General features: G+C 32.8%; 1 protein-coding gene across 3 annotated transcripts; it reads left to right on the forward strand.

Moving 5' to 3' along the window:
- Positions 1 to 964: 964 nt before the first annotated feature.
- Positions 965 to 19,782, forward strand: MS3_00002735 (uncharacterized protein; the record flags this gene model as incomplete). Of its 3 annotated transcripts, XM_051210359.1 has the most annotated exons (4): positions 1,376 to 1,439; positions 8,588 to 8,698; positions 13,800 to 14,040; positions 19,380 to 19,782. In XM_051210359.1, 4 exons carry the CDS (start codon positions 1,376 to 1,378, stop codon positions 19,435 to 19,437), a joined length of 474 nt encoding a protein of 157 aa, XP_051070343.1. In that variant the 3' UTR covers positions 19,438 to 19,782. The 3 variants fall into 3 exon arrangements, with proteins under 3 accessions (XP_051070341.1, XP_051070342.1, XP_051070343.1); XM_051210357.1 differs by having other exon boundaries at positions 965 to 1,439; positions 8,588 to 12,183; positions 13,800 to 19,782; XM_051210358.1 differs by lacking the exon at positions 8,588 to 8,698 and having other exon boundaries at positions 1,094 to 1,439.
- Between the last annotated feature and the right edge of the window lie 409 nt (positions 19,783 to 20,191).

The raw sequence follows: 20,191 nt of genomic DNA on the forward strand, positions 1-20,191 counted from the left end.
GAGGTATTTACCGGATTACTAGTCATAAGTAGTGATCAGTGGAGTTCAACCATGTCTGTTGTGAGATAGTAACTCACTTAGGACAATGGATGCTGGGTTCTAGTACAATGGTCTCAAGCTTAATTGCTCACGCACAAGAATAATAGGTCCTGGGTTCGAATCTCGCAGGGGGGTACCTTGGATGCGTATTGCTGAAGATACTAGGATAAAAAAGTCGTCCAATACTTTCAGGTTTGTAATGGTTGTCTAGTTTCATTTAACTCATGAATTCAATTATTAAATCATTAATTATTTCTTAAAATAAATCAATATATATTGAATAATTGATCAATAATTAATTTAAACACAATAAACAATAGTTTATTTTTACAATTGATTGATCTCTAAGTGGTGATCAGATTCATGTGTGTCAAGTCCTTCTTAATATAGATCGAATGCTATCGACCAAGTTGCCCGGATAGCTTAATGACAACGTCTCTGATTGTGAAGCTAGGTGAAAAGGGATTGAATTCGTCAGGGAGCACCAGTTCCCTCAAGATTACAGGTACACCTTACTGACGAGAGTCAAGTAGCACGAAACCCGGGTCCAAGGTTTCCTGTTGACTACCTCCAACCACCATCTTATCTCAATAATCTAATTATAAAATGAAAAACTGATAGATAAACATGAGCTCAATAGATTAAACAATGAAAATCATAAACGAAACCAAAACAATATTGATCTATTTAAACAGACCCACCCCGTCTATTTATTTTTGTTGTTGTTTTATATTGTTTCCATTAACCAAATAAATCTATTTATAAATTAAATGGTTTTTCACAATGATACTAAAAAGTATCCTACATTTTGGTTAAAAAAAAAGAAGAAAAAAGAAAGAAAAAGATTAAAGTATTAATTATAAATGTGTTTGTCTTCATTTTTTTTTACACAATCATAGTTACTATTTGAAAAATTCATTTGTATATTCATATGTGCTACTTATCATTTACACCAATCAATTTCAATTCATACAATCAATGATTGTATCTATGATAATGTAACATTGAAATTTACTATTCCATATATAAATATGAATGTTTATGATACTAATATGTTCCTTATCATGTAAATAAATTAAGTAATTAATCAATAACTCAAATAAACAATTGTGTACAAATCTTAATTGTGAGATATAAATTCATAGAAGAAATATATTAATTAAATACAAACAATCATATATATATATATATAGAGAGAGAGAGAGAGATTATCCATTGTATTAAACCTACTATAGTGAATAAATGAAACAGTGTCAAAGATAAATTCATTTATTCAATTCAAATAATTGAATTTAACAATATCAATTATATTATTCAATTATAATTAATTAAATAAATGGCTGGTGAAATAGCAACACCATTAATTGCATTTGGATGTGCATTAATTGTTTTTCTTTTTTGTGAGTTTACTTTACTTTTGTTTTTTTTCTTTTGTAATGGTGAATATTCTATTTTATTTATACTAAGAGAAATTTATAGTTTACATCATATTATAAGCAAGTAACTATGAGGAATGAATAGTGAAATGGATAATATGATGATGTTTGAAGTGAACGGTACTGAGTTTGAATATCAAATCTAAGATGTAGGTATATCCAGTTGATGAGTCTTAAATAAGATAAAATACATGTACTAAATTCTATTGCTAACCAATATCCATTTCAACTTATAGTACTTGTGACTTAAGTCAATATCAAGGCTATTCTCACAGTATGTACATATGCCAATAAGAGACTGGTCAATTGCAATCCTAAATAACAATAAGGAAATTCAAGCAAAACAATATCAAGTGAATTTATTCATTTATAAGTTGAAAATTGAATGGTTTATTACATAAACATTAATAATATATTGAATTATCATTTATTTAAAATGACACTGACGAGAAATACTGTTTAATCAAACTATCTGTAAAGTTCTTATTTATTTATTTGAAGACATAGATATTGGTACGATGGGTCACCAGATACATATGCGCCACACAAATTTCATTTGATTCGTATAAGGGCTGTGGTACTGCCCGGGTGCTCAAACCGAAGCAGGTGGTTTCCTTAGGGGCCATACCCGGAGCGTTTGACCTGAAGGTCTGATCCACAAGGCAGTGGACCAACGTCAGGAGATGCAGTCCCATGGTAGCCGGTGATAAATAATTGATTCATATGGCATTCGCTCCTTTAGAATCCTGGAGCCCATGTACACCATTTGTTTGGAATCAGGGTTTTACAACTCCCCTGGGTGGACTCTCTTTGTTTACCAACTTGGTTGAATCGCCAGACATTCACTTTTCGTCCTCTCAATTTTGTAAACAACACCCCTGGTGAGAGAAGGCAGTGAGTAGGACTTCCCTACCAGAGGTTATATACGCGTGGCCATGTGAGAGCATTTAGAGAGGGAGAACGGACTCTCATCGCTCTTGGCCGTACCAGGGCATTTGGGGGCTCTGTAAACTTCTAGTTAACATGTATCCTCGATCAATTGTTATAATTCTCTTTTATTATCATTTATTACACAATTTTTTAGTAGAGATGTCAATAACCATTTTCTAGTTGAAATTAGTTAATTTCAGTTCATTGAACTAAAAACCATTGAAAAAAAACCGGTAATTACATGCCGTTTTTTTTGTTTTGTTTTTGCGATGACTCAAGTTAACGGAAGTAGAAAAGCCTAGATGATAAATTGCTTTATTATGTTACTTTTATGCTTAATAAACGAATAAATTCAATCATTTCATTAAGTAATTTGTATCCTCCAAATAGTGATCTTGGTCAATATTATTTCGATGACTTGCCATTATATTCTCAGTGACATTACAGTTTTGTTTCTAAATAAGTTCATCACGTATATGGTTCAAAATCCATTACCAATAGTATACTAAATATACAGTTTTGTATGTTAAAATCAGTGAATGATTCCAGATCTTCCAAATAGTAGGCTAATGACATTTCATTTCAGTATTACATAATATTTTATTAAAGTGACCGAAAAATATCAATATTGGTTTCAATTTAACAACATCTATGATTTAGTCATTGATTTTGCCGTAAATAGCCGTAAGTAATGACAAAGTTCTTATTTTTGATAAATCTAAAAAAACAATATTCAGTGATCATAAGCAAAGATGAATAGTGGTTAGCAGTGGAATCTAGGACGCGCGTTTCGACGTATTCTGGACTTGTCAGCCGGATGTACCTGCATCACAAAGTTGATGTTCACTCCTGGACTCGAACTCAGTACCGTTTCTTCCAAAAGCCTATATGTGTATGTGTGCAGACTGTGTGTATTGTACATATACCAATAACAGATTGATCAACTGCAGTACTAAACATCAATTAAAATAATCTAAGTACACAATACCAAGTGAATTTAAACTTCGGTAATATTTGGTCAAAAATTGGTTTAAACATTGATCGAAGTTTTAAATTAAACATTAGGATGTCTATTTTAAAACGATTCTATTTTAAGATTCATTCAATGAATGAATGAATGTATGTTTTAAAATCTCGACAGTTGCTGCTACCTTGACGTGGTGGTCAAGCTTGTCTATCGTAAGAAACCAGTCAAGCTCTACTGGCTTGAACAATCGTTCCTCAAGATCCTACAATTCCAGACAGGCCGGTTATAGAGCAGTAAGACTAAAAGCAGAAAACCCAACCTCCAAGGGCTGACTGTACAGAGGTGTGACGACAGTAAGGTGTTTCCTTCAGACGACCAGCATAACAATGGTGTTGCCTTCCCATAAATAAGGGTGGGGTTCGTAATGGTCGACTCTAAAAATGCACATCTCGCCTTATCCCACGAATTTCTGTCTCCGGCGGTAAGGTCTCAATAAGTACAAGGCTAACACGAAAATTACTCATCTTGTTGTGCTAATGAGGTGTGGTAAGTTGGAACGATGCAGATATTTGCCTGGTCCTACGTTGTAGTTGACTGACTGACTGAATGATATTTTCTAATAAACTTTTTATTTCTATAGGCTTATCATTCTCCTTTTTCTCCGGCGGTAAGGTCCCAATAAGTAGAGATAACACGAAAACTACCCACAAAAAGGTCTCATATGACTGGCCTCAAGTAGTTGTCCCATGGGCACTGCGGTCACGCTCTCAGGTCACTAAGATCACCCCTAACTCAATTTTCTCTCCAGGTTCCTCCAGAAGAACATTTGTACAAGATTTAGCCAAATGTGGCTTCGAATATGACAGACTGCAATCAATAGATGAGACATAACTCAAGAGCTCTAAATCGTATAATAATAGTCCATAGGTCAAAATAAAGCCTGTGATAAGAGAAACACTAATATGAATAGTTTAGTTACTTAACAATTATACATAAAAATATACATTTAGTATTGATCCACAAATGGACCCCAAGAGTTACCATTCATAATTCTTATCGGGACATAACATTAGTAAAATAACAATTTTAAGAAGAATATCATTAGTAACTGAAAACATATTTTGTCAGTATATTTGAGGGTTGAGGAATTATTTTTGAGGGTGTACGTAAGAAATTGACTGTATTTTGTGCAATAAAACTACTGTGATTTACTTCAAGTAACGAGTTATGAATAAAACATAATTTTATTGTGAAATATTTGGTTCATTACAATTTGAGATTATATTTTTCATGCTACTTCCCATTTAAACAAACTAAAACCGGGTCTGGTGTGTGATAGTAACTAAATGAAGACAATGATGGACGGTGGCCCGATTTCGCAGGTTTGTTGAAATTAGATATTAACACAGTAGGATGATGGCCAGCTCAATAGTCTAGGTGTTAAGCGCTCACGCGCGAGACCAAAGGTCCTGGATTCGAATCCCAAGAGCTTGATCGTGGATATGCACTTCTCGGAAGTCCCATACTAGGACAAATCGATCATTCAGTGCTTCCAGGTTTTCCATGATGGTCTAACATTGATCGAATTATGAACTCAACTATTAAAAGTGCTACAATCTGCGCATAAACCCACTTCTGATAATAAAACCTTTTCATTGTAGCCGATGATATTATCACAACTGAAGACTGATTAAATGTTTAAAGATAAACAATTAAACAATACAACATATGAAAATTCCGAGAATAAATCCCTTTTAAGCCAAAAAAGTATACTGATTATTTTTTTAATTAAGTATTATCCAAAGATCAACAAATAACATTTAAATAGTAAGAGATTTATTTATAAACGGAATACACCCATTAAGACATTAAATAAAAAAGACTAGTTCAGCGAAAAGTTCTCTTTTCGGCGCATTCATTTTTAAAGCTGTACAGTCGCAAATATATATACTTGTTTTTCAGTGTCTGTACAGTTTAAATTCAACGACGTAATTCATAGACAGAAAGATGGCAATAGCAATGGGATCTCCTCTTGGTCTATTATTAGCAGATTGCTTCATGACCGGTTTACAAAACAACCAACTTAAGATAATTACGGGAAACCACTTGTATAAAAGGTACATAGATTATATCTTTATCATTCGTGACAACAAATATGACTTAGGTCATCTAAAGACATTCATTAATTGTCACCCAGCAATAAAATCTACAGTTGAAGTTGAAAACAAACAAAATATTCACTTTCTTGATGTGGAAATGATAAGAAAACAAGATGGAACTCTAACAAAATCTATCTATAGGAAACCCATGTGGAATGGCCAAATATCACATTTCCACAACTGGGTCCCCATCAGTCGGAAAAAAAACTTGATAATATCACTCACTACAAGAGTACCAAGAATTTGTAGTCCCGAGGTCATAGATGAAGATTAGGGCCTCTTGAAGGAGATACTTATCAAAAACGGGTATCCTACGATATTCATCCATAAGAACATAAGACCGAAACCGCCGGAAAAAAATAATTTCGGCAGAAAAGAAAACATTATACATGAACATCGACTTTAAGGGTGACAGCGACACATACATCTTAAAGAGGAGAATTTCTGATTATTTAAGAAGATCATTCTTCGCAACAACGCTGCAAATAGTATTCTCCAGCCGATCATTGTTCACTAATAGCTGAAAGATAAATTATCGTGTCTGACCAACTCAATGTGCATTTACCAATTTACCTTTTCATGTGGAGCTAAGTATATAGGTCGTTCAATGAGTACTTTATCCAAAAGAATTCAACAACATTATCCGGCATGGCTAAGAAGAGGAGGAAAAGACACTGTGAACACAGGCCACTCAATCAAGACAGACTGCGTTCAAAGTCATCCACAAAATAAGTAGAAGTCTTCAAAGGCAATTAGATTGCATCTTCTTTGCATTGTCTAAGCAATAGCCATACACCTGGAAAAAACAGAATTGTGTGTGCAAAAAAGATTGGTACAACCTCTTCTTCTACCATGGTCTTAATGTCCTATATTTTTTTCTCCCTTTTCTTCCTTTCTTCATACTCTTCTTCCTTTACAAACATCTGCTTCACCTTTCATCTTCCCCTTTAATCTTCTACCCCTAAATGGTTTATTTCTGTTTCCACAATCCTCCTGATTACATTTAATCTCTATTTCAACATTTTATCTTATCATGGTGAGCCATCCTGTTCCAATGATTATTTCCCTATCTATCTTTTAATGAATATTTAAGACATTACTAATCAAACGATTATTGAACTTTCCTTGTTTAAAAAAAGGTTTTTGATACCTATGTTTATTTTAACTCACTGTCACTATGACTAACAGAAGTTTATTATCAATATTATTATCATCCTGTAAGAATAAGTATATATACTTGCAATTTTACAGCTTTTAAAATGAATTCATCGAAAAAAGAACTCTTCGCTGAACTAATCTTTCTTATTTATTTATGACTATCAAGTCAACTACCTAGTACTTACCCAGTTGAAAATACATAAAAGTTTTAAGTTACATTAATGATTGGAACTAAATAAATAAAAAACTTCATATCAATAAGATTAAACAAAGACGTGATATCCGTCTATCAGTTAAGGGACAAGTATACTGTTCGGCAGTTGTAAATGACTGACTGAAACATAGGCGTTTACTCATTCAATTCATAAATATTATTACGCTGAAACAAACAGATTAATTACTTCCGTTCGGTTGAAATCAGGTCAAGAAGATTCAACATATTTATGAAAAAGAATAACTAATAATTTTATTATTATTATTATTAGTTAACCTGAAATAAAATATGTTACACTGATAATATAACTTTGTAATTTGCTTACATATATGAATGACTAAATCCTGATCTAGTGATCTAAACTTACTGATGTTTACTAATGATTAATCTCAAATTAGACTGAATTATTTGTTTATTGTTCCCTGATTTTAAGTGATTTTTCTCTCAGTTCATGTCAGTTTGTCTTAAAAATGACGTTTTACATTATTGATATTAAATTAAAAGAAAGACTCCACGATGCATCTTCTGGAATTCTAGAGAGATACTGTGACCAGCAGAATTCAATCCAAGTTGGGTGTAAGAGTTATTCACTATAGTAAAGAGATAGAAGTTGCGCAATGTTGCAAATTGTTTGAAGTTGGACATTAACATTATTGGATGCTGCCTGAATGGTCTAGAGATTAATGGTTCGCATGAGAGATTGAAGGTAATGGGCTTGATTTACTGAGCCGGAATCGTGAATATTCTCTATTGAGGATTCACATACTAGTACTAAATGGCTTTTCAATGGTGTTACGTTTTCAACAATGGTTTACCTTAGATCATTTCATGATCAAAGCTGTGAAAATTTCACAATCTTCATGAATCTTCCATGCTAATAAAACATTTACATTTGAAAATTACCTTCACTTTTAGTAGAGTAATCTAGATAGTCTTAAAAACTTCCAGTATTTAGACTTTGAATTAATGTTCCGATTCACTGTGTAAAAATCTATTTTATGTAAACGAGCATGATAAGCTGCATGAAGAATATTATTTTATGAGCAAAGATGTATAGTAGTTAGATATGGAATCAAGGACGCGCATTTCGTCCCACTTGAGACTCGTCAGTTAGATGTGTCTGAACCCTGGATTTGAGGTTCGCTCCAAACGCCATCATGTTATCCACTAAGCTACTGGGTCCACATGGCCACTGGCTTATGTAACGGGGTGAAGTTTTAACCCGTCTTTTTGTATTTGTCGTTTGAATCTTTCCATTGATGTTTATGGCTACAATTGATCAGTGATTATCAGGACTCAGTAGCTAAGTGAATAACATGATGGCGCTTGAAGCGAACGATAGTGAGTCCCGGTCCCAGAGTGATCATCATTTCTGGAGTGCAGGCACATCTAGCTGACCAGTCCTACGTAGGACGAAACGCGAGTACTGGGTTCCACTTCTAGCCACCATCTATCTTTTTTAGGAAAAGCTTGTAACTTTAGGCAATCTCGAGGCACCAACACAGGATGCCAATTAGAGGCTGCCCGCTTGCAGTGCTAAACATCAATGGGAAGATTCAAACGATTAATACAAAAACATGAATGATATAATTTCACGTTTGTTAAACTTTTATTCAATGTAGCGCGATATCAATATGTCATTTATCCAAGTGTTTCCATAAATTTCATTTCTTAAAACTTACAGTCATCCTCTGTTTAGTGTCACATCACATCCTTTGTGGCCAAAGTAAACATTCTCAAACTTTTCCACAATTGCCTCCAATCGATTCACATTTTTATCCAGCTAGTCCACATAGTAAGTTACATTTATTGTTGGTATTTTTATATTGTAAGATGGGATTTTTATTGGGTATTTGTTGCTTCATTATGTAATGTGACAGTTAGAATATTGATAATTTTATTCTTATAAATTTTTTGTATATATAAGACGTCAAATGGTTGGAGGTAGTGAACTTCTAACCCTAGACTTATGTTCCCCGCTAGTTGGCACTAGTCAGCAAGGTGTATCTGTAATGATGATAGAACTGATGCTCCCCTGTGAACTGAAACACAGCTATACAAGCTGTGACTTTCCGAATCAGCTCTTTGAAATGCTACTAACCGATGGCCTTTAAGGCTTAGCTATTAACAGTTGGTTGATTACTCATCGCTGTAAACCAGTCATGTTTTCATAAAACCAACATTCTAAAAAGTGTGAATACTTATCCATATGGAGTTGTGGAGATCATTAAGCTATATTAAAATCATGAAACGAAGTTTGTCACTCAATGTCATGGATTAATTGAAGTAAAACTTGTACATAATTAGATTTCAGTTCAATGGTCTAAAGGTTGAACGTTCACTCGCGTGATCACAAGTTCTGGTTCAAATAACTGTGTATGAAATTCTAAAGAGTTTCATATTAGTACAAATCAACTGTTCATTATTTCTACGTCCGTAATCGTTGTCTAACTTTGATCGGTCCATGATTGTTTTTCTGATTGAAGGAATATATTATTATCAGAACTGGTTTTGTGGAGTTTTTGGAAATTTCGATAGTTAAAATCATGAGTCAGCTGAAGCTAGAACACCATGAAAACCTGGAAGTACTGGAAGACCGTTTCGTTCTAGTATGGGACTCCTAAGCCATGCGCACCCACGGTGGCGCAATTTTAGTGGATTGGTAGAAGTTAAACATTAACACGGTTGGATACCGGCTCAGTGGTTTAACTGTTAAGCGCTCGCGCACGAGACTGATAGGTCCTGAGTTGGAATCTCGTGGGGGGCAGGATCGTGGATGCACACTGTGAGGAGTCCCATACTAGGACGAGACGGTCGTCCACTGCTTCCAGGTTCTCCATGCTGGCCCAGCTCCAGTTGACTCATGAATTCAACTATTGGAATATATTATTAGTAGATTGTATATCTACAGTATTTTATACTCTTCTATCATTATTAACTGAAGAATTTCAATCATATAATAGAAATCTTTCAACTAAAGAAACTTTTAACTGTCAAACAAAAAAAAAATCAAATCACAAAAATTCAGTTAAGACGGTAACTAAAGTTAAAACGTCAGTTAAAAAACAAATTCAATACATTTATCACTATTCTAACAAAAACAAACTATTCCCATACATTTCACATGACATTTTATTATACCCCTTTCATCATAAATATAATGATAACTCAATATAACGTAATTAACAATGTAAATAATAGAAGAATAATTCATATGATTTAAGTATACAATTGAATTACCGAAAATATTCTAGGATTTTACAATTTTAATTTTTATGATGAAAGCTAAAACGTTTTCTTTTTTCTTTTTTTTTTTAATAAAGAGTACATATTTTATTTTACTACTAATTTTGTTGATAATCAGTAGTTTTTTAATAATTAATACATTTATAAATGTATTGATATTTCATATTAGAATAGTTGGAGATTAACGCTAACGTTATCTGATCATCTTCAGAACTCTGACTTTAGCTTCTGTTCAATGAAAACATTCTTGGCAAATGGTTTCGCTGTAGTTTGTCTGACAGTGATCCTAGAATTTCATCTCTAACATCACCTTACAAAATGCCCTTGTCTGTCCGTCTTAACCATTACTTCGGACCTGAAAACAAACAAAATAGAAATGAAGTCCTATGTCATTATTCCATGAAAGAATTTTTAGGCGCAAAGTCCTGCTTTGGGCACTCAAATTTGTTCAAAGTAAACATACCGTCTGCTCCCGACATCTGTTTTAAGGCATCCGAAATCATATAGATAGGTGAATAAGACAGACTCGTCAAGCTACCAACATCTGTTTAACACAGATACAGATGAAAGGTTGCGCAGCCAGTGAACCGAGCTGAACACGTCCTGATCGTAAAAAATCAATGAACAATCACCGGAATCGAACCCTGATTCCCCGTTACCCGTTACCATCTCGGCGAGGAAATCATCTACCAACAAACTGATGGGGCAGACATTTGAAAGATTCATTACAGACACAAGGCCGAATGCGATCAGTAACGCTATCCAGTTAAGATTGAAAAGTACAATAATTCAATGTTAATAAACATTCAGTGCTGAATTCTAAGATTAGTGAATACTATCTGTTTCTGATCTATAATATTGAAAAATTAAATTGAACATACATTTTCAAAATCGATAAATACTGTAAGCATACTGATATATGCAGACGATATGGAAATCAGATAGATATCATTGGCGATATTGTGTTCTATGAACTAGCAAGTTTGATTGCTAAGCTTTTATTGTTTTTTCGTTAATGAGTAAATGATTCATCTACAATAGGTATAAAATATCTTAAAAAAGCATCATAAAGGTATTGAAACTATTTGAAAGTAATTTTCTCTCCGTTTTAAATCTTATGAACGACACAACAGTATTGACTATCAATAAAATTAAACATCACAATACTTCACACCAAATTAAACACCACACTTTACACCTACCTATATATGAAAATAGATTAGCAGCAAAGCGACATTACATGTTACCACTGATATCAATGTACATGAACAACCATCTGCATAAATTCGATTGGGAAAATATCACAGTTCAAATTAGTTAAAGTTTAATCAAGCTGGAGAAATTCTAGAGGAGTAGTATTCAAAATAAATAGAGATAGATTCAATCTGTAAACAAGATAAGGATCAGGCAAATCAAATGAATGTCCAGAAGTCAACGGAAAAAGATGGCCAACAGGAATACAAGAACAAATGGAGATGAAGAAACTTTCAAAGACAACTAATCACAAACAAGGCAATCAAAACGAACTCGAATAACCGAACAGAATAATTTCTACGTTGATATCGTCAGATAAGAACCTTCGTTTAAATTTTGTCAAATAGTTTCACAGTATTTGGGCGCCGGGTCAATGTGAGACATTAAAGAGGAAGAATGTATTTGTAAAATCTCAGCAAATGAATTTGAAGTAGATCCAACATTTCGCCTGGAAAACTGGCCTAAGCTTTTTCAAAGAAATATAATCAAACATCGTTAATATCGTTGTTCAGAGTAACAACAAAACTTCATCAGTTAAATTATTATCACCGAAATTAGTACATGTATACTTGAAGGTTACAAGAAAAAATAACTTAGATTGGCTATTTCATTACTAGAAATCTGAATCCATGGATTATAATTTCTCAAGAATACCTTTCTGTTCAATCCAAACCATATGAGATGAGATAAATTCAAGTTAAACCAGAATGTTTTTTTCAATAGAATAACATTTAGATAAGACTATCATAAATAAAGAACCTTGAAGCGAAGCTAATGAAAGTAAGTAAAAAAATGAAGCAAACGCTTAAAGCTATTTTCTCTGTTCAAGGTTATAGACATGATTAAATTTCATTGAACTTGTGAACTAGTCAATGTTAAACCAACATTGAAAACCTGGAAAAACGGGATGGACAATAGTGCATACCTACGATCCCACACATGGGATTCGAACCTAGGACCATCGATCTCCCGCGAACGCTACTATCTAACAGATGACATCTCTCGGTATTAAAGAACCATTTTACCTCTGTTAGTGTGCAATAAATCAATAATCTGAGGTTTTCAATACGACAGTGTACAACGGGTTGTTATATTGGTGAAATTTTCTCATTTTAAACATATATCATCCTATATGAATAAGTTTAATAGAATGAATGAAAGAGTTTTCAATAAAATATTACATAATTGTTAGCATCCGCTTCAGTTAAATGATCCATATAGTGTTCAGGAATGTGAAATAATAATAATAACTATCGTTTTCTAACGACTAATTGAAAGAAAAGAGAAAAAACAACTTTAAATTCAAGGTTGTCTGGACTTTAATTTTCACTAATACAAAGTCAGTGTTGTGTTTAATTCATTGAAAAGTAGATTCTAACATAACAATTTTGAGAGTGAAGTCTGTTCATATTAAAACATCACAAGTTTATATATTCTTGTAGAGTAAAAATATTCTTTGATTTTGTTATCACCGAGATATTGCTTTTAAAAACATTGGTTTTGATGAAGTTTTATTGTCTGAGCTTGATGGTTTGGTCGTGCAGATCTCATCGTTCTTCTGGTTGACATCATCAGCACAAACTTCAGGTAGAAGTCATCAAAATCATCCACCTGAGCTACAAATCTTCTTCACAATCTCAAAATCATTGGTCTCTACAATAAGCTTTAGATATATCGACTACAAACTATCCGACAAATTATTTTTTTTATTTTTATTTGGTTGAGGTCATGAATAGATTGATGTTAGATCATCATTGAAAATCTGAAAGCACTGAACGGCCGTTTCGTCTCATTATGAGACTCCTCAGCAGTGCGCATCCACGATCCTGCACCCAAACGACTAGGACCCAGGGCCCTCAGTCGCGCGAACGCTTAAGCTACTAGACCACTTAGCCGGCATCCAACCCTAACCAATCTACGTAATTGCGCGTCCATCTTCCATTGTGCCTGCCTCTACCTGACATGGATTAGCTTCACTTAACACGGCTTCTTTCTAGAATTCCAAGAATTCCCTCACAAAGCTAGTCACTAATGAGTAGATTGTATTTATCAGTATAGGGTTGTGGTGGTCTAACATTAATCGGTTCATGATCTCAATCAAAAACTTAATAATCTCCACAATCCTATACCGATATTTCTTTACTACTGAATTTATAAATTCTCAAACAGAGAATAAGAAAATCATCTTTTTTTGTTATGGTAAACTCATCTTACAATACAATGATGAAGAGAATAAGAAATAATTTTGTATAAAGGGCAATTGTTACTATTATTTTTTGCAGGTAAGATTTAGACACTTACAACTCACGGTATAGATTGGTATTAGTTTCAAGAGATAATTACTGAAAAAGATCATCATTTTACAATCTTTTTGATTGGAAAAACCTCATTTACAGGTATGCATATAAAAGAAGAACCATTACAATGTATTCATGAAGAGATGCAATTAAAAATGAATGAGCCATCAACAAGTAGAACAGATATTGGTGATTTACTCAAGTCCCGTTTAGAAGCCGCTGAAAATGATGATGATAATAATGAAGATAATTGTAAAAATAATGAATCACCTTTAGAATATGCATATGAAGGATCTGATGATGAACCATTTCAACATGTAGAAATATGTTCTGAAAATAAGTGAGTAGACATTTTGTAAGAAAATTAATACGCATTCAAACTATATTATTATACATAAATTAGTTTTATTTTTTCATTTTAAACTTAGGATACTAGATATTTATTACATGATCTGACCACCAAATGGAGCTATTAATACAGCAAAATAGCGATAACTAAACACTAAGCAGTTAGTTAATGTCAGTTTTTGGGAAGATTTTACACTAATATTTTGTCAACTTTAGTATTAACATGCGAAATAGATTCATAGTAGTACAAAAGAGGTCCCAGGTTGACATATGTTGTTCGGCATTTTAGTATGTAAATTGCACTCCTTTTTTACACACTAAAACCAACTTCACACACATCAGAATAAGCAAATTTTCCGCTTGTTCTAGTGATTTATCTTCAAGCAACAGAGTAGATGTAGATTTCATTTAATCCTATAAATTAGTTTGAATCACCTTTCACCTGATTATATAAAGCTATTTGAAAATCCTTTGTTTTCTAATACTTTTCAATGAAATAATCTATATGATCCAGATCAGAAATATTTCTTCACATCATAGGATATCAACTTCACAATGCACTTAGATCAAAACTATTTCAAAAATATCATCACTGATCAAGTTTAACGGAATCATTTAATTGGTAGTTTGAAACAAAGTTGAGTGGTCATGATTAGTCATTATATAAACGGAGATTAATTTGTATAGTGCTTTAAAAATTCCAGTAAATTTCTTTAAAATATTTACCTCTTTGAAAGCTAATTTCAAATTCTAAAGTTAACAGAAAAATCGACAGGAACCCTGACTTCAGAAACTGCAACACTTCGTTGACCTGAAAACGTTCAACAACGAAAAAGTGTTTAAAGAATGATAGGAATAAGATCATACTATCCAAAATTGTAAAATATTTTTGTTTGTAAACTATGTCCCATAGTGACTACTTGTGATTTATTATTATTTTTTAACTTATCAACTTAAATATAACCTATGACATTTCAGTTATTCATTCATTAAAAGTTTAAAATTCTTAACGATATTGCTTAACATGTGTTTTTCATGAAGTTTTGTTCTCTGAGCTAGATAGTTTGGTCGTGGAGCTTTCATCGTTCTTCTGAACGAAATCATCAGCACAAACTTCAGATAGAAGTGAGGCGCTAACTCAGCGGATGAAGGACAACATCCAGCTAACCTCACAAGAACAAAAAGCTTTAAAGGAACTCAGAACTAGAAAAGATATTGTCATCGTTCCAGCAGACAAAGGACGCACCACAGTGATTATGGACAAAGAAGAATACATCGAAAAGCCGAGGAACTACTTGAAACGCTTCACTTCTATCTGAAGTTTGTGCTGATGATGTCAACCAGAAGAACGATGAAAGCTCCACGATTAAACCATTCAGCTCAGAGAACAATACTTCACCAAAATCATCCACCTGAGCTACAAATCTCCACCATCTCATTAACATGCGTTCTTTTATTAACTGAATAACTACTTATTTGAGTTTGAAGTTATTTGAATAACAAACTAAACCCTGATTCTCCTAAGGTCAATCTATTCTCATTAACGTTATCAAATAATAATATCATCGTATTAAATAAATTATTCATTAATTTTCAACAATTTAAATGAAGTTGATAATAGTCATAAGTCATTATCTTATTATTGAATAAAATTTTATGTATATGTATGCTTACTTACTCACGCCTGTTACTCCTCGTGGAGGAGCATAGGCCACTTAGCAGCAGTCTCCATCCAACCCTATCCTGAGCGATCCTTACCAGTTTTTTCCAATTGCTATTCAATCTTCTGATGTCTGCTTCCAATTCCCGACGCAGTGTGTTCTTCGACCTTTCTCTTTTCCGTCCCCCTTCAGGATTCCAAGTTAGAACTTGTCTCGTGATGCAGTTTGGTGATTTCTTCAATATATATCCTATCCACTTCCAACATGTTTTTTTTAACTTCCTCTTCAGCTGAAAGCTGGTTTTTCGTCTCCCACAGAATGCTCTTGCTGATGGTATCCTGCCAATGGATGTTGAGTATCATGCGTAGACAACTATTTACACATACTTGTACCTTCTTGTTGACGGTTGTAGTAGTGTTCCACGTCACAGCTGAACCACTTAGAATATCGTCATTATTATTACTATATCAGTATATGAATCACTGAATTTACGTGTTCGTATAGAAGAAAATATTTTATTATTTATTTCGGTATTAAGAAAAAATAATAAATCAAATGTTCTGTTTTCATTTATTAAGTAGACAAATTGATTGACAACTCACTCTTAACTACAGTTACTTACGACTGGTTTAGATGATTCATGTCTGATATTCAAAGTTATTTTCTTTTCTACTTTATCTTACTGAAAAGTATCGAACAAATGAACTAGTACAATATCAGTAACTGACTGAAATCGGATGTCGGATATGTGGATTCATTTGTCTAACAGGAGTAGTGCTTTTTTTTCTAGTTTTTATTACGGAAAAGCCGCTACACTATCGGTAGGTTAGTACTTAACCAACGTTACGTTAAGAAGTGTCAGTAACAAAGTTATTTGATTTATATTCATAATTTTTTTGACTGGATAATCATTAATAATTATATCCTAAGACATTTGAATAACCAGGGATTATTGCTATGTTTTCTTAATCATACTAAAAGCTCCTTTTACTATTATTACTATTGTAGTGAACAAGAACACCAGTGGGGACAACCGAATGTGTTTAACACGAAATTACAGGACTTGTTAATAAAATCTAGCAATCATAAAGTAAATGCTTAATTTGCAAAATGTCCACCAATTGTCTCAAAATGACTCAGACTTCATTGTTCTTGCATTTTCATACAAATTCTATTCTGTTTCCATTCTTTACTGTTCGATCTTCTTGTCTATCTGCTGCCAGACCTTCTGTTCACGACTAACATCATATACTACTTATGTCAATATACGTAGCACACACCACACTATTACTATTATTATTATTATTATTATTTTGTTCAGAATGAAACACCAGTCTAGTGAATAATTATTTTTTGGTAGATATAGTGTTTAAGGAAGTCTATTAAATTTGTCTATAGAATTGACCATACCAAAGAGAAACATTAAACAATCATTCCTATAAAAATAAACAAACTATTAATGACAAATTAAATGTATCTTTTAATTAATTACTCTAGGTTGTCAAATAAAATTTGTCATATAAATGAAAGGAGGTAATATTTTTATTATACATAAGAAGATTGTAACTTTTTGATGGAGTTTTGTTCTCTAAGATGAATGGCTTGGTTGTGGAGCGTTTATTGTTCTTCTAAACGACATCTCATCACCTGAAGCTTCACGACTAAACCATCCAGTTCAAAGAACAAAACTTTATCAAAATTATCCATCTGTGCTACAAATCTCCACTATTGTAGCATTTTTTTCAAAATAGACATTCTATTGACAAGGTACATTTAAGAAAGAAATGTATTATTGTTGAACTAAATTGTATTAGAAAACAATATAAAAAGAGAGTAACCAATTATTGAATTGACATTGCCGCCAACATATCAATCTTTCACCAACAACGACATTTGGAAAAAAAAATCCCAAACTATTTAAAAATAGTCTAGAAAATTCAAAACAATTAATTATGCTAAAGTATTAGTCTTGTATATTACATACTGGGATTTTTATAGATTCTGAAGATTCTTCCTTATACAAGTTTACTATCTACTGAGCTCAAGTCAAGTTTCGTTAAACTAATGATGGCAAAACAACCACTAAGTTGGATGACATAGTATATCAGTAAATTAAATTCGACTGTTAAATAACTTGAATGAATCTGTAAAAAGTTATTCATCTAGATTTTGTATTTATTAGTACTCAATAATTGTCTGTATTGATAGTTAACATCTACCAGGAAATATAAAACCTAATTATAGAATAAAATAATGGTTGGAGGTAGTCAACAGTAAACACTGAACCTAGGTTTCGTGCTGCTTGGCACTCGACAGCAAGATGTACCTGTGACTTTAAGGAAATCGGTACTCCCTGACGGAATCGATTCCGTGGCATTCAGCTTCATAGTCAGAAGCGTTATCACTGGGCTATTCGGGCCACGACCGACCCCCTGTAGGACTGAGATGTATGTACAATTGATTAATCATTGAGTGGTGGTGAATTTCATATGTATCAGGTCCTTCTCAATGCACATGTTAACATTATTACCAATTATTAACTGCCTTCACGTAAACTTTGAAATACGCATAGTAAATTTATTCATCAGAATAGATATTCGATATGATTCCCTCAATAAAATTTAAGAACAGACCCACTGGAGTTTGGAGTGACTAAATCACACGGTACAATGGTGTAGTGTCGGTTCCTATGCTGAGCCCACATATCTTATTTTAGCTTCCGAACAGGCCAATTTATTCATTCTTCTGGAGTCACATTTTGACCTTGTTAATTACTCGCTTGTCAACCCTGATTGTTTTTATATAAGCATATATGTGTGTATTTCTTGTCTTACTCATCACATGTCTGTAGCTTACTTCTGTTTGACCACAAATGTCGATTAACGCTTGATTAAATCAATTTGGCTCACTCGCATTCTTTATTTCACGTTATTTTGTTCTACTTCTCTTTCCGACCAACGAATGTGCAATATATATATATTCAAAATTAATTCTCGTATTGGACTTATTTAGTTCCATTATCCATTAACGTGATTTAAGTCGATAGTTACATACGAGGATTACCGATATGTATATTTCAATAACAATCAATCATACGATATTACTGGAGTGAGATATTGGGCCACTGAAATTATTATTATTATTATTAATGGCTTTATTCAGTATTATGTATTTGGTACAATATAGACTTCTCAGCACAAAGTATTTCAGCGAGTTTCCCTTTCTTATTTCTTGATCGACCCTTGCAATAAATATTGAGTGGCTACCAGTTAAATGTTAGCAGACCAGTCAATCGACATTTCAATAATGTACATTCTTTTCGATGTATAATACCAGCAACTATGATGTCTCTGATTGTGTTCTTTACTAACTTTTACAGTGAAATGTTGTACACTTTTCACAAACACACTCGAATAGTTATATGCGACTAATAGACATAATGATGTAATAAAACAAACGAGAAAAAACAGATAACCTCTCAATATATCTAAATGACAAGAAATAGATAGCTCAGATATTCAAACAGGTAACCGAATAATAAACAAAGAATATAAACATGTAAAATGCTATTTTTTTTCATTCACTATTTATTATTCAACTTGTCGTTGTCGTTGTTGTTGTCATTCACTTTAAATTCTGTTCTCTTTTTGTTTCTGTTTGTTTATTTCAGCTTGAATAAAAATGAATCACAATTGTCATCTGTAAATAATCCATCAGGTTTTGAATAGATATGGACAATTGATAAAGAAGATATAACAAAAAACAAAAGTTTTCTTTTCTTTAATATATATCAAATACAGATTATCGATTTAATTTTCTTTTTTTTAAAAGAAAAAAAAGAAAAAAGAATTTCCACATTGATTTATTATTTTCTACATTTAATCTTATCAATAATAAATATCTTTATAAATTTCCGTTGTGAATAATGGGAACTTTTATTTCTTTCCACCTTCACCCCCCCCTCCCAGCAAAATGTTTATTATATACATTATATTAAACTGTTCTGTTTAAATAAATAAAGTATATTTTACAGTTTATGTACATTTTTATTTGGCTTAAATGATTGATAAAATTAATAGAAAATTAAAACAATTATATAACAGTTGAGTTCATGAGTCAATTAAAATTAAACTACCGTAGAAGTAATGTACGGCCGTTTTTGTCCTAGAATGCAACAGCTTACGATCCTGATTCAGTACTAGTATTTGATCACAGATGTCATAGAAATATTGCTCGCATCTGCTGAGATCACCAGGTAAGTAATAATGAGGTTGGACACAAAGTATTTGGGAATAATGGCAAATCAGTTGATGAGGTTGTGAATCTTCATCGACTGAGATGGTTGGGCCACGTGTCACGTATGCCTGAACACCGATTATCACGACGCGCAATGCTGAATAGTGTTGGGGATGGCTGGAATAAAGTTAGGGTTGGCCAAACCTAAATGTGGCATCAGTCCACAAAGTCACTAACTTCTAGTCT

The sequence above is a fragment of the Schistosoma haematobium genome, chromosome ZW (assembly GCF_000699445.3).
Source record: "Schistosoma haematobium chromosome ZW, whole genome shotgun sequence".
NCBI lineage: Eukaryota > Metazoa > Platyhelminthes > Trematoda > Strigeidida > Schistosomatidae > Schistosoma > Schistosoma haematobium.